At 45.2% G+C, this 19,936-nt stretch overlaps 3 protein-coding genes across 8 annotated transcripts in view; 2 read left to right on the top strand and 1 right to left on the bottom strand.

Moving 5' to 3' along the window:
* Window positions 1-19,936, bottom strand: part of LOC121592582 (Krueppel-like factor luna) — a 284,374-nt gene that overhangs the window by 93,083 nt on the left and 171,355 nt on the right. The window lies entirely within an intron of this gene.
* LOC121592583 (angiopoietin-related protein 2-like) lies at window positions 10,693-12,445 on the top strand. The gene is made up of 2 exons (XM_041914174.1): window positions 10,693-11,638; window positions 11,722-12,445. The coding sequence occupies exons 1-2, from the start codon at window positions 10,713-10,715 to the stop codon at window positions 11,882-11,884; spliced, it is 1,089 nt and encodes a 362-aa protein (XP_041770108.1). The 5' UTR covers window positions 10,693-10,712; the 3' UTR covers window positions 11,885-12,445.
* LOC121592584 (endocuticle structural glycoprotein ABD-4-like) lies at window positions 15,587-16,395 on the top strand. Its single transcript, XM_041914175.1, has 2 exons — window positions 15,587-15,673; window positions 15,757-16,395. Exons 1-2 carry the CDS (start codon window positions 15,659-15,661, stop codon window positions 16,192-16,194), a joined length of 453 nt encoding a protein of 150 aa, XP_041770109.1. The 5' UTR covers window positions 15,587-15,658; the 3' UTR covers window positions 16,195-16,395.

Raw genomic sequence — 19,936 nt, 5'->3', positions numbered from 1 at the left:
GACGATGTGTGTTTAGGTAGCAGAACAGCAGTGCTCGGATGCTGCTGTGGTCATTTGTCTAGCTTACGTTCGATTCGGATATGATCGGGAAGGTGGCTTCTCCTAGACCAGAAAAAAAAACAATGGTTTATGACCATTACTGTGACTCGAACGGCAGTATCGGAGAATGTTAGGCTGTAAAAAAGACACCACAGGCGCGCCAGGGACGCACAGTTGTCAATAAGATGGAACGCACACGCATCCACCGAGAACGTTTTTATGTGCCCGTTCGGGTGGCTTAGTGCATCCTGTTGTGTTGGGGAGAGGACAGTAAAAGCAACCATCAGCGCTAACCGCGCTGGGTCAGTGAAAGCATAATTTCCACAACCGCACGCCCCCCGGTTTCCTGACCCCTCTGTGGCGATGCTGCGATGGTGCCCCATTTTTGCGCTCCCTACTACCACAGTAATAATGGTACATCTTGGTGGAATGGTTTGGATGTTCTATCCGTCACAGCCACGGCACACCAAAAACACTGAGCAGAAGTGGAAACGAAACCGGGAAAAACCTTCCCAAGGATTATGACAATCCTTGGCACACGCGAACGCAATTTCCTACCGCCTAAGTTTGTCATCCACACCACCAGCACCACCACTGCCACCAACCATTCGTCACGTGAAGAGGTGTAGCATATTTCGGTTTCCGTTCCGATCATACATTCTTGTTAACCAGCGTCGGGAATGCTCAGGCACGCACGCCACCATTCATCCGTTTATGAGCTAAGCATGGTGTGCGTGCGCTCTGTTTTTTTTATTATTATTTTGTAACTCCACCACGAACCGCACACGGATGGTTTTATGATTTGGCAATTGAAAAAGGAAATAATTCTTGAGTACAACCAGCGAGACGGTGTGGTGGTAGCACGGGAGCGTGGTTTTATTTGAAATGGTGTGGCGATTGAGGATTAAATGGGAGGTAGAAGATGGATGGTGGATGTTTGAATAATTTGGCCCCCCGCTTGTCTGTTGTAAAGGGAAGCGTAGCATAGATTATGGCCGGATGATTGAGGATTGAGGTCTGATGAGCGAGCTTTTATGGGATCTGCAAATTGGTATGGAAAGGATGTTGGACAAGCGAGCTGATTATGTATTTATGATGAAATAGCACACATGAAATAGCAAAAGGGAATACAGTGCAATTTTACACTTTTTCGGTTGTTTATTTGTAACTAATAGTCCAAAAACAAAACAAAATAAAAAAAACCTCAGGATATCTTTGACCTACAAAAAATTCCAAAAATACCTTGATATCCCTTCTTAGACCGATCGACAATAAAGCCTTTAAAGTAACTAAAGAGACTGTCAATGGAACACCGGTCAAAGCCATCGCGAGTCAAACGTCAAGTTTGGCCCTTCCAGCAATTTGGCCTCTCACATTTTGCGAAAGAGGGCAAAGTTCTCCAAGTTCCCGGAGCACCAAGCGCAAAAGGGCATCAACAGTGGGACAATGAAGGTTTCATTGACCCAATTTTGATGTAACTCTTTACAGTGTGGCGCTTCGGGGGAAAAGATGTCACCGTTGATAAAGCATGTCAATCGAATTATTACAGACCGATGGGTGAGTGAACACAAGCAACAGTTTTGCGGGAAGCTCCAGCAGCTCCACTGACTAGCGGACATGTGTCATACTTGCCTTCCTGAAATAACAAAACAACAAACATTCTTTCTTCCCAGTCAGAGTTGCAACAACAGCAAAGCATCCCCCACGCTGTAAAAAAAAGCAAATACCATTCAGGTGCAGAGATCAAAGCGCTTCGCCCAAGCAGGGACATGGTCAATGTTGCATACTTTTTGTTTTTGGTTTTGGGGGAAATATGAGTTGAACAACAACAAAAAAACATTCATTTCTCTGAATGCGGGCAGCTTTTTTTTTGCATTACGTGTGCTTCTACTACCACTGTTGTTGATACTGTCCGGGGTTACTTTTGCACCTTCGCCTGCAGCGTTGGAATAATTTTCCACCATTATGTGAGCTGCCCACCAACACTGCCGTGAAAAGAGCAGCACAAAAAGATGCTGCTGGACGTCATCTACGTACTCCGGGGTAAAAAAGTCGGGAGGCGTTCGAGTGCTTCCGGCCGGTCCTGGTGAAGTAGTAGCCGGGCTCGATAGGGAAATTACCTAGAATTGAAGAAGAATGGAAAACACGATGCTATTAGTTATGCTTTGCGTTTTAATGGATGGTTAAGATTCTTGGAATGGAATGAACCAGAAGTGGAATGCGAAATTAGCAATTGGTGAAGGAAGCAGTCATTTAATAATCAGAAGTAACTGCTTTTCTTACAGAAGTGATTTGCAGACTTTGAGTGAAAAGTATTATAATTCAAACATCAGAATATTCATTCCTTGTAACACATTTAGTAATGATTCATTGCAAAAAGATTGTTAATCTAAGTATATATCAGGTGATATGAAATGCAATTTGTTTTAAATTGAATAAAGCAAGGGTCTCAGCAATGGGTCGGAATAAACTGGAAAATTTACACCAGAAAAGGCTGTCGTGAACAAGGGTGATTTTCCTAGTTTCATGTATAATCTCATTAAAATTGCTCTGCTGTCCCAGACAACTTTTCAGAGCAATTAATGCTCTCTAAAACGGGCCATCAAACTATATGCACTTGCACTCTGAAACCTTGCTCCAAACTACACACGACAGAGAAAACAGTTTGTTTGTTCGCTGCACGTTCCGATTAGATGCTCCGCCAGGCGAAAAGTGGCTGTCGAAATTAAATTGATGTAAGTTAGTGGCAGGTTCATCCACACACGCTTGTGCTTATACATTTCCTTACAAACCATGTGCAGGATGAAGAGTGCAAAAAAAACAGGACCAACAAACAGTAACTCCTGTAATGTAGTTTGCACAATGTGGTTTCTGTTCTATTCGTAGCTGCTTCCGGCTGTCCGGCGCTAAGGCTATCCGGGACAGCAAACTTTAGTGTATGCCCTCGAAGCACAGGGTGCATTAATCGCTCGCTCCCTTCCCGCATAACAAGGATAGTTTGTAAATGTGCCCCGCGGGTAGAGAGAGAGAGAGAGAGAGAGAGAGAGAGAGAGAGAGATAGGAAGAAAGAGAGAGAGTTCAAAGTTTAACAACCTATTTTGTTAGCTTGATAGGATGGTTGGCCAAAGCAGATAGAAACACTGTGCCTCATTCTGTTTAGGTTTAGAGATGAAACGTTGTACTAGCGGAAAGCTTCCGTAATACGCATTTGCCCACAAAAAAGGAGGTTGATTTGAACGTGGCTGCTAATTTGGTTCCAACTTCGTGTGTCATAATTTAAAAAAAAATCCACCACCAATGCTTGGCGGAAGGGGCGCCGCGCCATCACAAGCTGCCGAAATCAAATTAAAATACAAAAAAATACACAAACACACACACACACACACACACACTTGCACTTTGCGCGTTTTAAAGCACGAGTGAAAAGCTCGCTTATGCACCGTTGATCACGCGGCAGAAACAAATAAAACAGATATTTGGCAAGCAAACAAACGGAGCGCAGCAGCAGCAGCGAATCGGTGGTATGTTGGTGTTGCTAAAAATGTGTTCCCATCTCGCCCGCCAGCACGTACGGAACAACGGCGTACAATGAAATACTCACACAAACACACATACACACACGAACACAGGTTTGCACACCCGCTTCGGGGCGAAAGTTTGAGCGATATGACAGAAACAGTGGCCAAAATGGTAGTGAAGGGTGGTGAGAACAATTAAAATGATGCAACTACCTACTCCGAAACGGGGCGGGCGCCCGGGATGCAAGCTCCCGCCCGGGGTTGAGGGTGATAAAAATGCTTTTCATTCGTTGACCTTTCCCTGTGTGTGTGTGTGTGTGTGTTTTTTTTTATGTACCACTTTATCCAGGGTGCGAACAAATTTGTACGATGAAACATTTCCACCTCCCATACACCTTACCCCAGCGGCTGCTTCTGCTGTTTAAGCCACACAGATGCACAGCATAACACAAACAAGGGGCGTGAGGGCGCTCGTCCACCAACCACCCACAACCGCACACAAAGTGGCATATGTATGATAATAGTTTTTGCATGCAGCGGACAGGTTTTGGGGTCGGGTGGGGCCGAAAAAACACGGTGACAACGGATTTTGTCGCCCAGACAGAGAGCATTACTCTGCGGTACTAGCTTTCTATGGTGCACCAAGCACCATAGCACATCGTTGGTTTGGCAGAGAGAGAAAGGTGAGTGGGTTGTGAATCTGTGAATCGTGTCCTAGAATTCTGTTTCAAACAGAATTTTCTACCGTTTTCTACTATCGCTCTCGCTCTGTCTGTTATGTCCATGCACTAAACGGGGGTCCTGTTTTCCCCAAAATCCGATTGTCTACCCATGCTCTACCCATAAAGTATGGAGTCCTTTTTTCTCCCGCACGAGTGGCAAAGGGCAGGGGGAAAGAAGAATGGCGGGCGCAAGAATTGGCAAAACTCGCGTTGCCAGCACCGTTTGCCCAAAAGGATAATTTATTCCTGCCGGAATATTTTCGCTCTAATTTATGTTAACAAATGAATTACATTCGAACGATCGTTTGCACCGCGTTTACCAATCTAGCCCGCCTGGGGGAGGCGCTCTTTTTTCCTTATTTTTTCTTTTGCTCCATTTTGAGAGCGCAAAAGCTTCCGCCTAAAGTGGGCACGATCTGGCAGGCGGCTACTTTTGCGCCTGCATCACGTCGTTCGCGCTGTCCGCGGGGATGCGCAAATGCATGCATTCTATTTCCCGGGCTAAGAGGTTTTGCGCGGTTGCCGCGAGTTTATCGCTCGTGGCCGACAAAAGAACTAATGGCCTAAACGGACGCCACCCTGCACGGCTCACGTTGGCAAGTGGTTGGTGTGAATTGAGCACCCAACATGCCGATAGTACTACGCTTGCACGAATGGTATGAAAGTTCTATATAAAAGAGCTCAGGCCCTGTAGGCATTGTTGCGATATGCTTTTATCGATACCCGGTCGGATTATGTCAGTGTGCGAGTGGGTTATAATATTTATCGAAAAGGCATGACGCTTTATGGTGACAGGGCTTGAGAGGAACATCCGAGAGGTGTGTGATGACTTGATTTGTTTGTCTGATAAAAGGGTAATTTATTTAAAATTGGTATTTCTTTGGGCAAGGATTTTCAAAACGATAAGGAACCTGGTTGGACTGTTTTAACCGATGAAATAGCATGAACCAAGTTATTAAATGTGATCGAAACAATAAGGTTATGCTACGTCTAAATTAGGCATTTTTAGATAGCATTTAAGTAGAACTAGGTATAAACTTAAACAGAACTTAAATATAAATGTCATAGCACAATGCCGAGCGCTCGGGTTAGTGTGGCAAAGGTTCGTACATACGCTTCTTGGCAATTAACGTATTAACGAGTTTGTTTCTGAGCAGTTTTTAACAGAATATCCTTAATTGAAATCAAAAATAAAACTGTAAAAGTCCTCTATTGTGGAACTTTTAATGTAATGGTGATCAATGGAATGTTTAGTTCATTGGATGAGAAAACTGGAATTGTCCAACAGTGTCGATTGAAAATTCTATCAATAGAGGTTGTATTTTCCACATCTAAACATTTTACAGTAGCGTTCCACTTTATTGCAAATCAACACATTTTGTAAAAGAAACTAGCATTTTATAGTTTTTTTTATTGAAACGAGTAGAAATACAAAGTTAAATATCGTCTTAACCCGTAGTTGACCTTACTTCAAAAACTACAATAATGGGGGCCCTTTCCGTTTGAAGTTGGTAAGCTGAAATTTCAGCCTGTCAGCTGTTTGCATTGTATAGCAGTTTTCGAACAGCTATCTAAGTGAGTATAATATACAGGGTGGCTTATCCCAGGGTGGTGTATGTAATTTAGAAGGCTGATTTTTATCGCTTCTGCTTCTGAATAAAGATTTTAAGAGTGTTTTGTGAATTCGTCAAGCCTCCAGAAAGCTTTTTTGAACCAAAGTTTTCATCCATACTTTCAAAAAATGATATTCAAAATTGGTTGTAAAAAAATGCTATGAGACTACCTGGACAACATACACTTTGATTCCAGATTCCACCACCTGATCTCTTTAATGCACCTTGGGATAAATGTAAACAACACCGTGATTTTGAGCAGGCACTTGAATCTAATTCTAGCTTTGTGGCTAGAATAATCTAGACTGTAAATTGCAGGCTAGTTTTTTGTGTGGTTTTGTATGGAGTGTTTACATGATTTCAGCCTCCAACTGTCAAACTCCATGCTAAAAACTAACTAGAATCGTGAAGGCCCCCAATGTTTGTGTTAATAGTTGAATGGTATAAATTTAAAGTTCTTGAACCGAATGGAGTCTTCGATACAACTTCAATAAACATACATATGTCAAAGGTCATACAAAAAAAAACTTTTTTGAAATCGTTTATCTCTTACCAGAATTGAAAAAAATAAAAAAAGGAAAAGAATTCTTTAATTATTTTCAAAAATCTCTGTTGATTTTTTAAATCTTTCTATCGTTTTGTTTCATTCTATTAATCCAGTAGATCAAGTCTTAACGCTCAATTAAAGCTATAAAAAATGTGCTAAAAAATCTGCTTTCCTCATCTACTCGAGAGCACTTGTCTTAATGCGTGCAAAATCCAAAAAATTCATAACATTGATCGTTTGCCAGATTTTGAAGAATACCCCCCCCCCCCTCCTCACCCCGCTCAACGTAAAATAACCGGTTTAGCACACGTACCTAGTGCCAAATCGCTCTCGATGTACTAACGCTTTTGTGCTCTTCTGCTCCCTTCTGCTCGTTATGCGTTATTAATACTAAGTACATCATTCTTCTCGAAAGAAACAAAACAAAGCCCCAACATCACCAACACCACCACCACCACTTTCATCGATACCGACTTTGCACGATATAGAAAAGCGATACCTTTGTACCGTTCTGCACATACACTCCCTCTCTCTCTCTCTCACACACACACACACACACACAGGCAGCTTGTTTAATATTTTCCTATTGCCATAAGCGTGTGCGTCTATTTTTGGGCGAAGCAACATCCAAAGCGCCTAAAATGTTGAAATATTTGAACTGCGGCACTGTCGGGGCCGGGCCGACCGGATCAAGCAGGCTCCAGAGCTCACTTTCCGAGAACACAGTACCCGAACGGTTTATGATGCCGTTATGATAATGATTGCCCACCTACATTGCCCTAGCCTTTATTTTGTGTGCTTTTCAACCACGGAGAAGGTTAAGAGCAGGGAACGAAACGCAAAAACTCCAACTCCCCCAGCCAGAGCGCTCTCGCCGATGTTTTGTTTCGTCCAAAAAGGGATATGTTTTTCTTTCAAGAAGAGTATTCATCTATTTATGCCCAGCCTGCGAGCCTGCAAGCCTGTTCCACCGCTGCACCCTTCGTGCTGGCAAAGAAAATGTCTCTCCGATCGAAAACCAAAAACCGAACGAAGCATAAATCAAAGGCTCCTATACTAAACACATCCAAAATGGAGCATACGCATGACCCGCCGTGCACGATGATTGTGCCTTTTAAGGGAAGCTTTTTTCTTCCATTGCAAGCTTTTCAATATGATAAGGACGATCGGAACGGGTGGCAATAGCGTCGATTTAGCTGAAACGTTCTGCTATCAGCTTATAATATTAAATTCGTTACCAACATGAGATACAATAACATCTGCGCTCAGCTTTCCGATACAGTGTCGGACGTGGGAAATATTAAATATTTTATCAGACAGGCATAAAAAAGCACCCGATTCGGAAGATGTATTGAGCCTGTCGGTCAAACAGGAACTTCTTCAACTAGGGGCCGGGTGTGTCTTCGGCTGAAATCCATCAAACTGCTTCATTTTCTTGTGCCATTTTGTTTCATCTTCTAATGCAACCCGGTTAGGTACGGGTTTATGTTGAAATAGTAGAACAGTCCTCAAACACACGCCGTCATGGCTGTATGTGTTTCCTCAACCCAACGAACCGTTTCGAATGGAGGGAAGGAGACCCTGGCGAGAGGAAAAACAGAAAAAAGGACCCCCTCATGAACGCAAACTGCATATGAAATGATTTTCTATTATGATAGAGCATACAATAATTCATAATAATGCTACTATTGCTTCCCAGCCCTTGCAGCGGTGGAGAGGGACTGGAACCCTTTCACGCCACAACCAGCAGACGGTGCGAGAAAAGCTCGGGAACGTTTTTCTGCATCCTGCAAGCAGCACCGAAGCCGGGAAATGGAAAATGAGCATTGAAAAGCGTCACAGCTACGGAAGCTAGCGGAACGGTGAGCGCTCAAGGGATGGTTGGTAGACATGGATTCGTTTTCACTGTGCGCGACTGTGACCGTGCCCTATCGTGCTCATGCTGAAACACACACACACATATACGGAGGTAATGCCATGCCGGAGGTAATGTTGATGGAACTGGAGGTATAACAACACAAGAAAAAAGCAATCGAGAAGAGAAACTTCATCAGTATGTCCCAAAGGAATAGAATAGAGCGAAAAAAAAAACAACGACACGAGCGAGAGGGAAAGTTATCCGCAGCAGTGCCCGATGTTTGGAAGCAGGAAGGAGCAGACGTTTGAAGCATTCTTCGTCGATGCTACTACCCGCCAGTGTAGCGTTCGCTCGGGAGCTATCGCAAATGCCAGGAACAAAACCGGGACGTGCCAGCCACCAGTTGGCTGCCACTTCAAACACATACGATACATCAAAATGAGGAAATGAATAGCGCACAAGTGTGGACCTACCTACCGGGGGGAGAGGAGACAAGGGGACAAGAGCGGCAGCCATTATTATTTTTCATAATGCAGATTTCTCTACACATACACACACTCGGCACACACAGTGAAAGAAAATAGAAAGCGCTTTTCCGGCGGTTATTCGAAACGAAAGAAAGGACCGTATCAAATCATAATCAGCAAACAACAGTTGACTGAAAGTGATAAAACCCGTACCAAACTCTTCCATCAATGGCAGCAGCATATGTGTTAGGGAGTGCATAAAATGGGTAAAGTATGTGTTTGAAAAAGTGTGTTAAGATAAAAATTGATATTTTTTTTTTTTTTGAAAATTAAACATTATATCGGATTGTTTTGGCCACCCTGTGTCATGAAGCAGCCCAACAGTATGCACTGCGCCTGTGAGTTCGAAGGAGCTGCAGCGATGGAGTTCAACGTTCCAATGGCTCATCGATCCTGGGGACCACTTTTCATCGTTGAACTCTCGTGGATGGTCTGGTTTACCGTTTTCCGATATGCTTCCGCATACTCACGTGGAATTCTCTGAGGTACGAGAGGTACTCAGACGCGTCTGTGGCCCGTACTATAAGTGGCCGTATGAGAAGCAATGATTGGAAACAAATAAATGACTATGATGGAATGTTAAAGGCGCTATTGATACGTTATTGCAATGAAGCTAGCTTAATATTTAAGATTATTACAAGCTTCTTTTCCCAATTCCATTGAAAGTTGCAGTATTTTAGTAAAATGAATAATAATTCAGTGGTAAGAAAAAGGTTAATAGCGAGAAAATAACGCTTACAATGAAATCAAACCGAAGAGCACTAGTACAAACTCTATTCGGGAAGCTTTATTCGATAAAGGTCACCATCGTGTGCGGTAGGCAGTAGAAATTGATTCTTCCTGCTCCGATTTAGTAAACCAATTTTTCAGCTTCAAAAGCAAAATAAATCAATACCTTGTTTAGCATCCGAACCGTCTCCGAAACACGCCAATAAAAAGGGAAAAGGAGGAACAAGAAAAGGCAATACGCTATGAAACTTCCATAACTCATAAAGCGTACGATTGAAGATTGCCATTCCACTGGATGAGCTTCCACGGCGAAAAAAGGAAACCACGACCCTTCTACTTGCCGAAATAGATTGCGCGTTCAAGGAAAAACGTGCACCGTCGTTGAAATTCAAATTGTAAGTAGGCGGGCAAAAACCAGCTGCCAGTTTGCGGCAGCTTCTATTTTCACGGTCGTGACAATTTGCTACCAAAACCAATCAATACAGCTTGCAAGCTTGTGTCTGTGTGGGTGATTGGGCCAAAGTTTTGATGAAGCTTTCAAAAGAGTATCAGCATTTTAGTTTCGGGAAAGAAAGTCGCTCCTCTGGGACTATGTGCGGACAGTGTTTTAATTGTGGCCGAATGACTGTTCGATTTGGGGTCGTTTTTAGGTCATTAATTTTCGCAAACTGTCACCCGGATGATGGCCGGCGATAAGGGAGTTAATTTGATGGTACTGGTTTACAAGCTGAGTGGAAGAATTTCCAAGAAACAGAAACGAGATTTCAGATGAGTCAGTATCAAGTTATTTATGTCGTGTAGCCGTTAAAGCTCAGTGAAACAACATTCCTGTCCTGAGTTGCAAAATTCGTATGAACCAAGCCGCACTCACAAGCACTGGATTAACGACAGAAGTCATTTAATAAAACTCAGATCAGTTCTCTTTAATAGAACTCTTTAATGAGCCGGTGTGATGAAAAAAGACCAAGCATTATAAACCAATTCCGCCTTCCTGCCATTGCACAATCGTGTTACTGTTTTGTTTTTCACTTCAAATAACTCAGAATCAGTTATCGCGCTTTAATTAAAATTGCGAAAAAAGGGTGCTAGCGGTTGCGGCGGCGCTCCAATATTCGTATAAAATGCACCTTTTATCGCCCTGTTACACCTAGTTTCAATAATGGCATCGTCACGCGGGTTTGTGATTTGTGTTTGTGTGCTGCAGCTGGGCGTATCGATCAAAGGGTGGTTGAATACGGACATGAATGTTGGCATGCCGTTGCATACCGTCGCCTCGGCTGCGGAGTCTACCATCAACGCTGCCCAGATGGAGCTGCAGATGATTGACCTGAAGCTGCACATTGACCAGAGTCTCGAGTACCTTGCGAGCAAGTTCGAAATCATGCTGGAACGTGTCCTGCTCGAAACGAGCGCTTTCTGCCAACGGGAACTGAAGCACGGCATCTCCAAACCTGAGGACGGGATGGAATGTGAGGACTTGCGCGACGACATTAAAGACATCCTCCACGGACAGCAGCAAGTGGTCGACCAGTTGGCAAACGTGTCCAGCTCGCGGGAGATAAAGGTGGCCCGACTGGAGCACCAGCTGCGCGCCGCTGCCCACGGCGCCGAGGAGTACGAGCACAACCCGGACGGGCGCGAGAATGGGTCGTTCTTCGTGCGGTCGGTCAGCGCCAACAACCGGCTGTACGGTGACGGATGGCTCGTCTTCCAGCAGCGGTACGACGGTACGGTCGATTTCTACCGCAACTGGACGGAGTATCGCGACGGGTTCGGCGATCTGGGCGGCGAGTTTTGGCTCGGGCTCGAGAAGCTGCACCGGCTGCTGAGCTCGGGACCGCACTACGAGCTGCTGGTCGAGCTGGAAGACTTCCAGGGTGTGACGGCGTTCGAGCATTACAACGATTTCCTGATCGGCGATGAGAGTGAAAACTATGCGCTCAAGCATCTGGGCCGGGGCACGGGGACGGCCGGCGATTCGCTGGTGCTGCACAAGGGCATGAACTTTAGCACGTACGACCACACGGCGAACGACTGTCCGTCGTACTATCACGGTGCGTGGTGGTTTCTGCAGTGTTACGATGCGTAAGTGGAAACGCGCGAAGGTTTGGTGGGAAGGATTTGGGAACCTGAAGTAATCTATCCTGCCGGTTCTTCGTTCGTTTTAGGCATCTGAATGGGCGCTATCTGATCGGGAAGCATTCGTACCGCGGTGGTATCATATGGCACACGTTCCGCGGTTCGTTCGAGTCGCTGCAGGCAACGCGAATGATGGTACGACCGTTGGAAAAGATTGATCACGGTGGAAAACACCGAATCATCGAAGTGTAAAACAAAAGAAGGCTCCTTAACACCATCCATCCACGGACTAAGCCAGCCCCTAATTGTTGGCATCGAAACAGTGTTTCGAATACAGTTACCAAACATTAACGCACAAAGCACGCAGCGAATATCGAATTTTCGATCACCAAATTCGGTTTGATTGGACCAAATCATCATCCTACCCCTGCATCCTTCTTGCAAACTTGGGATCACGCTTCCTATTCTCGATGCACGACCAAGAGAGCGTACACGCGAGCAGCTAGAATAAAAGAAACCGAAACCAACCGGATGGAACGAGCCGGAACGAAGTGGAAACGGATACGCATAATCTAGGCGGGACGGTATTGTCGCGCCTTCGAGCAAGAGACCAATACTAGGAGCAAGTCCCTACAAAAAAAAAGCCCGGATCGTGTAGGATTGTTTCTGCTTTCGTCACCCGGCTTTTTCCAGAATTCCAACCGCTTCTCCTCTTGTCCCCCGCCAAAAACGCACAAAATGGGGTTTTCACGTCTTCGGTATAAATGTGGAATATATTGAAGAATTGCCAGTAGCAACAGGAGCGGTGGAATAGCGGAGTCGTTTCGTCTACCCTTCTTTCGGTGGGCTTTTCTTGAAAGAACAAAAACGAAGGCCCAGCAACACACACACACACCGCTTGGGGTAATAAATAATATCAGCACACAAAAATTACCGAAACGTGTTCGGGATGCGTAAGTGAATTGTTTTCCACAGCCAACAGCAACACACAAAAAACAGAGGCATGTCACGTGGCCTTTAAGGGGCACAAACTGGGCTCCGGGTGGTTTGACAGATGAACGTAGCTAAGCTCCTTCGCACACCCCAAAACGGAGCTGCTGATGAGGGATCATCCGATACCCATTAAAGTGATACGTTATCGCATAGAAAAGCTTGGGCTTACGAGAACTTGTTGTGGATGCGTGTGCCGTCCAAAGGGATCGATTCCAGTTCAAACTGCCTGCGGTAGTGCTGCTTTTGGTGAAACAAAGTGCAAAACAAATTACATAATCACGCAACGCTTACCTTTTACCCGTTCCATTTGGTCCCAATCATCTGTGCCCACACCCAACTTTAGTGCCAACACGGCCCCGTTTCAGACCCCTCTTCTGGGTGGATCTCATCATCGATCCGCAAAGGAGGGGCTTTCTCGATTTGGTTTCGCTGTGTGTATGCCTTCGCACACAAATTTGCACCTTCGGCCCATTTGCCATTAATTTTGCGAGTCGCCGCCCGCCGCCGACGTGGAAGAAGCGGTTGGCCCTGGCCCCACCGAAAAGCTGGGCTGATTGAGAACCGAAACAGGGGTGAGATCCGTGAGAGAATTTGTGCGCCCGTCCGCCTTCGGGCCAGCCAACGCCACAAAGACGTGCGCGGGGCTGGGATGGAGCGAGGGTACAAATACAAAATCAACTTGTTTCGCCGACGTCGTGAATGTGGATTGAGATGATATTGATTTGCAACATTCCGCAAGCGACCGGGACGCAGCCGACGAGACGAACGAAGACGAGGTTCGGACGAGCGAACGGTCACCGGCTAATAGTGTACCTTAATTGAAAGTGAAATAAGCCGCAACACCGCAAACAGCCGCCACCGGACCGAAGATGACGATCATGACTGTCTGCAGTGTGCGGAGGAGAAAAGGGAACGGGTCATGAGCGCATCGTGGGCGCATAGGGAGGCGCACTCGATAGTTCAATAAATGCTTCGGGGCACTGCTGGGCACGGCACCATGGCCTTACGCCCGGGTGGCCAGTTTCACAGCTTCCCTGTTACAACCGGATTCTAACTGGCAGCGCACCGCTCCCCTGCGCGCCAACTTCAAACGACGACGAAAGAACGGGATTGTAGTAAGAAAAAAAAAGCTCTAACTGTGTGGGGTTTGGTATACAAGATGAGCTCTGGTGTTTTTTTTCGTTTCTGTTGCTCTTTCGATCTTCTCCCGCTACAAGATACCCGCAAGCGAGAGCTCCGAACCAGAAGTGTTGCGAGCGTGCAATTGAGACGAAACCAATTTGTAACGATTAGCTGTCGCGGCGGCATTAGGCTAGCTCTGGCTGGCTGGCTCGTTGGCGGAAGACTCGGCTTACATCTATATCCACGACCTCCCCAGAAGCTCACATGATTTTGACATTTGCTCTGCCGGCGCGCACGCGAACTGAGAAGCCGAAACGACGTCACACACACACACACGTACAGTGGAGGGCGACCTTTTGCCAGCATGCCGGCGTCTTTATTTGAATTCTCAAAGTTCAATTCGCATTTCGTTGGTGAATTGGTTTTATTTTCGGGAGGGTTTGATACGGAGGGATGATGGTGGAGAGACGGTGGAGAAGACGGTACACACTTGTCGCAATTTCTCAGATCATTAGTTTAATCTCGTGTTAAGTTTTTGTCGCATATGTAATACGGCAAGATCAAGCCGAGAGTGGCGGCAGAACATCCAATTTTGAACTTTGACATTTCCCAAGAAACTAAGAGCGACAATCACACGGATTGCGTGTCGCTGTTAAAAAAAAGACCATATTGTCTGACTGTCAAAACTGTCTGACGGGTGCCGGGTGCCTTATTTTGCAATGTAAACCGTTCTCCAAAAATGAATTTGGGCTCCATCAAACCATGACCTTTCCTACCTCGGAGCCGAGAGCAACAGAGATTCGTGTCAGGTCGCCAGACCCAACAAAGCGCTGCTTTCGTCATACTTCTCGGACCATCAGCATCAGCTTGTGCGATCTGTCAAAAGTCTATCAAATCTGTGGAAAAATCTGCCCAACAACCAAAAGATCCAAAAGATCGACATCTGTCGGGTACCGATTATGGCGATGTTCGTAAAAGCGCACTGAATGAAATCCGATTTGGCGTCGCCAAATGATGGAATGCCAAACGGCACAACAGACACACTACAAAGCCTTGCGTTCGTTTTTGGGGAAGGTACACAAGATTGGTTTAGATTAATATCTGAAGGTTGCGAAAGTAATGATGTGCGAAAGATCCCTCTGACGATCAGGTGGCTGCTGATGACGTTTTGTGTGTCTGCGTCGTCTCTCACCGGGCAGACAAAATGGGCCACTTGGTGGCTGTGGGGCTGTGTCCAGAGTTCAAACAATGGTCTCGACGCGCTGCTCGCACTGGAGAAGGAGAGGTCAACATTTGGACCGCAGGTTTTTTTTCTTGTTATTTGAGAAGCGTCGGAATCGTGGAGACCCAAGGGAAGCCTCCCACCCGACGCGTTCAACTTGGCTCATGAGCAAATTGCGTGTTTACGCGAGTGACATTTAATCGACTAATTTGCTACGGTGACTACGGTGCAACAAGAAGCCCGGGGTTTCTCTGCCGGCGTCCCACCAATACCCACGAACGAACGGCGGGGAGATGGTTGCCTGCCGTTCGGGTGGATGATCGCATGATGACTAAAATTCATCATCATCGCGCGCGCGCCCCTTCATCGCGAGCTCACTGGGCCAAAAGGTTGTGAAGGCGCGAATCATACTTCTCTCGCGGGTGGCAATCTAACTGCAGCCCGCTTCACACGGAACCGGCCACCTGAAAAGGGAAGGGGTGGGGTGGGGAGAAGGGATAGAGGGAGGCGTATAATTTGGTAACTTGCAGCAACTGCCAGCAAGCTTGTCTGTCGGTGGGTATTGCAATAGAGTGTATAAAAGATGCCGACAAGTGCACTAACCGGCACCAGTCACTGTCAGCTCGTTCGTTCGCATAGTTTGGTTTAGTCGCGAGTGTGTTCTATTCTTGTCTACGTATTTCGCAAACATGTTTAGCAAAGTGGTTAGTGTGTGCTGGTGTGTTTCTTCTAAGCCTTCCCGGTGTTCTAATGCTTTCCTTCTTCGTGCTCTTATCGTGCCCAACAGCTTATCCTGGCCGCGGTCACCGTGTGCAGTGTGCTGGCCGCTCCCCAGAAGCGTCTCGGTGGACCGCTGCCGCTCGGTACGGCCGAATCGCAGGCCGTCATCCTGGCGCAGGAGCAGAACCACGACCCGAGCGGTGCGTACAACTATCGGTACGAGACGAGCAACGGCATCGCGGCGCAGCAGACCAGCTACGATGGCGCCAATGCGGCCGGCGAGTACTCGTACACCGGCCCGGACGGTGTGCTGTACCGGGTGGCGTACAATGCCGACACGTACGGGTTCCAGCCGCAGGGTGCCCATCTGCCGGTCGAGCCGCCAGTACCGGACCATGTGCTGAAGTCGCTCGAGGAGATTCGCGCCAATCCGCCGCGCGATCAGGAGTTCAATCTGGCCGCGCTCGATGCACAGATCGCACGGCTACGGGCCACTCTGGGCTAAGCCAACGGAGCACAGCCAACCCAACACAAAAGACAAGCGCATGGTTGTGATCGCGATGGTGCCCCAGGGACAGGGCAGGAAGGGTTGATTTGTTGTTGAGATGGTGTCCGCTGATGTTTATGTTACAGTTACAACATTTAAAATAACAATAAACATGTTTCGAACGATTTTGTACAACTTGCGTGCGTTTGGATTGTTTTGAAGAAGGGTGACAGTTTGGGAAAAAGAATCTATTGAATAGGAATTTTCAAGAATAATACACCGTTTGAACATATCGTTGAGTTTGTGCCATAGTTTATTCATTTTTTTTCGCCATAAACCAAAATTGAAGTAAGAGTTTAACAAACACGACACCTTTCCGTCAAGAATAAGGGTCCAGAAAATCCTGAAGTACTAGGACATGATTATAATTTAATCTGATCCCACCTTATATCATTTTGGACTGATTATTTTTTAGTTCGAAACATTTAAAATGTTTTTTACATATTATTCCGTCATAATGGTTTTCATAATATTGTTCCAAGCAATAATCTTTAATTACGCCAGTTATAAAAATATCAAAATTTTGAAACGTTTCATTAAAGTAATTTAGTATTCTTCCAAACCAAGATGTTAATAGTCAAATCAAAATGTCAAATGTTAATAGTCAAATATTTTGAGAGATTTTTTAGATTAAAAATATGTTATATACGAGACAGTCAGATTCCTGTTACCGTTTGTAGTCAGCAGTATCTAGAAATATTTTAAGTAATCGGAGATAACTGTTAAGTTTTAACCGATAGTTCATAGTTGTTCTGTGTTAATGGTATTTTTTGGTTGAGTTTAAAAAAAAACTATTAGAGATTCTGTCCATATATACCATATATATATAAGGTATTGTATATTCTGTAAAATTTGGAACCTTTACTCCTTGTTTTGAGTGTTACATCTAGGCCAGTGCTCTCCAACCACTTTAGGATCGCAGACTACTTAGTTTTGAAAATACATATCCCACGACCCACAGCTATTGAGGGCATACATTTTATAATTTATTTCAAAGTTTTCAACCAAAAATATGTAAATATTTTATTCTAGACGCACCTGCTCTAAATTTAATCTTGATTGTGGGAAAACATTTAACGCTGTGTATTGAAATAAGCTTTTATGTTAAAAAAGAAAAAAACAAATCTCTCGCGAACCACGTTTGTTCACGCCCCGAACCACAGGTTGGATACCAGTGATGTAGACCACACAGGAAATATTTTAATAAATATAAACATTAAAGTAAGAGATAAAAAAAATGTTAAAATGTAGCACTCATCTACAAAAAACTAATACACTAGTTTAAAAATAAACACATACAAACTTCTTCAAGGATCCTTGGTCTTCCACTAATATTCTTTGAGTCACTAGCGTTAACACAGAATTACAAAAAATAACTCCATAGTACTTAGTTTATTGAACGATCAGTAGAAAGCTAATTGACTTAAGTCGTCTTCTAAACTAGTTAACCCTGAAGCTTCTAACTGAGCACGAGCGACATTGTCTCACTCACAGCTTAGCTCATTGAAGAGATCCATCCATCGGCTGGCTGCAAACCGTTAATCACGCTCCGATGGTAACAATTTGTCCTTAGCGCTGCCAACACACACACACACCATAACCCACTCCCCCAAAAGCTGGGATCGGCCGGTCCGCTGTCAGTGCGATTAGAATCAATATTATGCCCTGATTTATGGTTGCACTAGCGGCGGCATTGGCTTGTCGCATTACTGCCATCTGCCATTGGGACGATTCGATTCTCACACTCAAACTTACAGGGCGCGCTTCGCAAAAGGGCACCAGCCCACAGCAGTATGCGCCCGGTAGGGGGGGTGCGTAATTTTCGCAACATCCGCATGTAAGCTTGGCGGGAGACAATAATCCCAAATTTATCGTACGAAATTGCTTTTAATTGATGCTTTCCGGGTTGGTCGCAAAAGCAAACAGAAAAAAAACCCATCACTTAAGCGCGGAAGCGTGGAAAAATCGCTCACCACGTGCATGGCCAGCAATGGATTTTTTTGGACTGGTTCCGGTAATGAAGAGAGAGAGAGAGAGAGAGAAAGAGAGAGAGAAAGAGAGAGAAAGAGAGAGAGAAAGAGAGAGAGAGAAACAAGGAGAAACCGCTTTATTTCGATAGCCACAAAACAGACAATAAAAGCAAGCGATCAGCACCCGATGGTGGCGTACGCTATAAACCGCAAAATAATGCTGTTAAAGTGCAATAATTCAATATCGCCGCATAAATACGCGAGCCCGGTGAAAAATGAGAAATGGTTCCGGGCTGGTCCCGGAGCTTCATGACGCCACCGAGGGTAAAAGTCACAGACACAAGGCCCCACTCGCTGACCCGCATGAGTCACGGTGCAGATGCAGATTCGTACCCAGGATCGAGTAGCAAAACTCCCACCGGGAGCTTCTTTTTTTTTTGGTTCTTGAATGCAGCAGCAGCGGTGGTGGCGACGGAAGGACCACTCATCATTGGCAGCGGCGTGTTCCTGCTATCGTTGGATTACATGCAGGTTTTTCGGCGCGACGTGGTTGCAATGGCTGCAGCTTACCATAATTCCCGCCGTCAGAGACAAGAAAAATAATGAGCATCATATTCGGGCACAGTACACCCTGTGTGCCGTGGCATTTGCCATGGGGCGGTAAGTGTGAGGTACGAAAATTACGCAAACAGTGAGAAAATCGAATGACAAAAACAAAAGAACTAGGCCAACTGGCGGGTCCACGGGAAGTGGGATTTAAAACGGCAGGAAGCTGTAACCCCGTGGCTCGCTGGAAAGCGTGCGATAATTCATCAACTCCGTGGTGTGAAGGACTGCAATGGCTGTTGGATTTTTGTGATCATGTTTTTATTCGCATAAATTGCGCCAATGAGACAGGAAAACACAGCGAAAGCTGTAAGGCGACTGAGTCTTATTTTTGCTTTTAATTATCATTACAAATCGTTCTTGCCTTAAGATTTATGATACGCATCGCTATTATTAGTCCTCGTGCATAAGTGTACGTCCTCGTTGCTGAAGTGCATTTTCACTAACTTGACCACACAAAACGCGCGGCACATCTTTGTCCGGGATTGCGACGAAATTAATGAGCTCTCCAGCCTTGCTAAACATACCGTAATAAAGCACCTCATTTTTGTGGTGGCCAAAAACAACCGACCGCAACGACCGTGCAAACAAAGCACGCGGTTAGAATAAACCATTCACGAACCGTTGCATAAAAGCGCAGTGGCTGTAAAATGGGGGAAGAGTTTGCTGCACGTGCTGCAATTAGTGGTGCTTAAGCAGCGGCTTGAGTGGTGCTGAATGTAAAGTTACCAAAAACGGGCGCTAGCGGTTGGCTTTGCCTAACAGTTGGGAATTTGTTTAGCTGCCTCTTGAGGTGCATCGCATCGAGAGGCAGCATGAAAGTACAACAGCAATTTTTGTGTTTTTGCAACATTTGTTTGAATTTACACGAGCTGATAAATAGATGTTGTTTGGCCCAAACGATGTGTAATAACATTTTCCAACGAATAAATATCATTTTTGTATCGAATTACATATTCTAACTTCTAGCTCAAAGGTAGAATGCTTTTTGAAGCAATAAGCAATTTTGACTAAAAATCGCATTTTTAATTACTGATAAATTACTAAATTCAAATAAATTACTGATTCAAGCATTAAACTGCACAAAAGCTAATACAAGTTCTTCTCATTAGCTCTTATTTGTG

This window comes from Anopheles merus, chromosome 2L, assembly GCF_017562075.2.
Source record: "Anopheles merus strain MAF chromosome 2L, AmerM5.1, whole genome shotgun sequence".
In the NCBI taxonomy this organism is placed as follows: Eukaryota; Metazoa; Arthropoda; class Insecta; order Diptera; family Culicidae; genus Anopheles; species Anopheles merus.
This window is presented reverse-complemented; position numbering and strand designations above follow the sequence as displayed.